Genomic DNA, 2387 nt, shown 5'->3' with positions numbered 1-2387 from the left:
GCTCCCCCAGATGCAGCGAATAGCGCTCTGCAGACTGTGCACTCGGCTACCACCTCTTGCGCTTTGCCACTTGGTCAGGAGCCTGGGCAGTGCGAGTGCCCAGCTCTGCCAGTTTTTCCAGTCCTTGCAGGTTACAGCACTGATACTTCCAGTAGTCACTGGGAAGATGGAAGAAGAAACTGACAGGAAGGAGGCAAACATGAAGCCAGGAAGGCTGCACCAGAGCAGAGGTCGTGAGTCCTGGGGTTTCCAGGTGGTACAACGGGGGTCTTCTTTCTCTCCTTGCAGAGGCACCATGACCTTCTGGAAGTTCACTCCCTTTCTGGCTTTCAGCATCTTGGTCCTGTACCAACTGACTGTTCTCCAGGGGATGCCCATCAGGTAATGTCAGCCCTGACTGTCTCCCTACTTCCCCTGGGTTCAGAGCATCTGATCTCTGGCTTTGTATACAGAGTTGTTTGGAAAGCCATCATGTTTTCTATACATGCTTGGGAAGAAATATATATAGTACTAATAGGCTCATGAGATTTCTGACCACTGAAGCTCTTAGAAGCCTCTGATTTCCACGTCTCCCTGCTGTTGAAAGGTCACAGAAGTGTATGGCTGCTGATAACTCATCAAAACAAACTGGCCTTTTGGTTTTAGTGTTTCCACCTATTCAGGAGAAACCCCAAGAACCAGAGGGGATGGGGCAGAGGGGCTCAGAGCCTCAGGTGGGCTTTCTTCCTTTCTGCAGACCCCCCCCAGAAAACCCTGGAGAATCTGCTGAGTATCCTGAGGAGGACCCATCCCCCCTTCTGTCTGAACTGGTAAAGGCCTATGTCCAGATGAAGGCCAGTGAGATGAAGCAGCAGAAGGAGAACCAGGGCTCTAAGTGAGTGATTCCATGAAGAAGATCTCACTGGGTAGGCTCTTTCCCTCACTAACTGACATTTTTTTTTTCTCTTCCTTCCACCCTGAAACTCAGGATCTCTACCCAGAAGAGGTATTGCAACACGGCCACCTGCCTGACCCACCAGCTGGCAGGCTATCTGAGCGCAGCTGGAGCTGGGGGTAGAAACAACATGCTGCCCACCAACATGGGCTTCAAAGTGTACAACAACCGCCGCCAGGGAAAGCACCGTTAAAATGGCAGAGTTGAATGACTCCAGAAAGAAGGTGATGTCCCTAGGATTGCTTAGTAGGAGAGTGGATGGCTAGGGATTCATCGAAAGGGTCAGTGAGATCTTCCATGCCAAACAGCATCATGACTTCTAAGTAACTAAATACATGTTATTTTTTTTTTCTCCTAGGTCACAGTGAAGCTGATGAACTCTACTCTTAATTTAAAATCATAACTTGAAGGAAAAATTGCATGCATATCCTTCTTGAAAACTTCTTCTGCTGAAATAAATGGAGTCTAAATAAAATGCAGAATAAAATTAATGCAGTTGTCTTGTGTGCTTCTTTTTCTGCGCCTGGGTGTACTGAATAATGAGGTGGCATTATCTAGTTATTTACTAACATATTATTATCTAATAAGATATTTGGGTGTGTGTGCATCCACTTTCTGGCTGTTGGCAGCTCAGCCAAAGGTTAGAGGACATGTGAAATCACCAACGAGAAGGTGCGCTGGGACACACACAGATCCTTTCCCCTTTCTTGCTGGTTGGAAAGCAGGCATGATGGTTAAAGAGAGACTATGAGATAAAATCAGTCTGATACACATGGCTACACAAAAAGGTGGAATATCTTTTTGGGGCTGGGGAAATAATGGTTATGTGAAAAAACAGAGGTCTCAAATTCAGTCTCCTGCTTCATCATAAGCCAGAGCTGAGTAGTGCTCTGGTAAAAAAAAAAATAATAATAATAATAAAATAAAACGGTAAATCATTATATATATATACACTAAGGCACCAAATAGAGTACCTTCGGGAGTCAGGTGGTAGTGCAGAGGATAGAGTACCTTCGGGAGTCAGGTGGTAGTGCAGAGGGTTAAGTGCATGTGGTGTGAAGCGAAAGGACCAGCATAAAGATCCCGGTTGGAGCCCCCCGGCTCCCCACCTGCAGGTGAGTCGCTTAACAGGACGTGAAGGAGATCTGCAGGTGTCTGTCTTTCTCTCCCCCCGCCCCCGTCTTCCCCTCCTCTCTCCATTTCTCTCTGTCCTATCCAACGACAGCAAGAACAACAACAGTAATAATAACCACAACAATGATAAAACAACAAGGGCAACAAAAGGGGGGAAAATGGTCTCCAGGAGCAGTAGATTCGTGGTGCAGGCACTGAGCCCTGGCAATAACCCTGGAGGCAAAAAAAAAAATAATAATACAGTATCTTCTTTTACTTTTAATGTAAAATGGAAATAAATATCTAGTGGTTTTGGAGGTGGTACAATGGATAAAGCATT

At 46.1% G+C, this 2387-nt stretch overlaps 1 protein-coding gene across 1 annotated transcript; it reads left to right on the top strand.

Annotated features, from left to right (window-relative positions):
• Positions 1-219: 219 nt before the first annotated feature.
• Positions 220-1425, top strand: LOC103127890 (calcitonin gene-related peptide 1-like). Its single transcript, XM_016195097.2, has 4 exons — positions 220-381; positions 737-874; positions 968-1158; positions 1293-1425. The coding sequence occupies exons 1-3, from the start codon at positions 296-298 to the stop codon at positions 1125-1127; spliced, it is 384 nt and encodes a 127-aa protein (XP_016050583.1). The 5' UTR covers positions 220-295; the 3' UTR covers positions 1128-1158; positions 1293-1425.
• The last annotated feature ends 962 nt before the right edge of the window (positions 1426-2387 follow it).

The sequence above is a fragment of the Erinaceus europaeus genome, chromosome 17 (assembly GCF_950295315.1).
Source record: "Erinaceus europaeus chromosome 17, mEriEur2.1, whole genome shotgun sequence".
Taxonomy (NCBI): Eukaryota; Metazoa; Chordata; class Mammalia; order Eulipotyphla; family Erinaceidae; genus Erinaceus; species Erinaceus europaeus.
Note: the sequence above shows the minus strand (reverse complement) of the source record. Positions and strands in the feature narration are given on the sequence as shown.

What these genes read in the sequence shown, in the direction of transcription:
- LOC103127890 (XM_016195097.2), top strand. Translation starts at nt 296, where the DNA reads ATGACCTTCTGGAAGTTCACTCCCTTTCTGGCTTTCAGCATCTTGGTC. An exon ending in CTCCAGGGGATGCCCATCAG is followed by an intron (nt 382 to 736) that starts GTAATGTCAGCC and finishes TCCTTTCTGCAG; the next exon opens with ACCCCCCCCAGAAAACCCTG. An exon ending in AAGGAGAACCAGGGCTCTAA is followed by an intron (nt 875 to 967) that starts GTGAGTGATTCC and finishes CCTGAAACTCAG; the next exon opens with GATCTCTACCCAGAAGAGGT.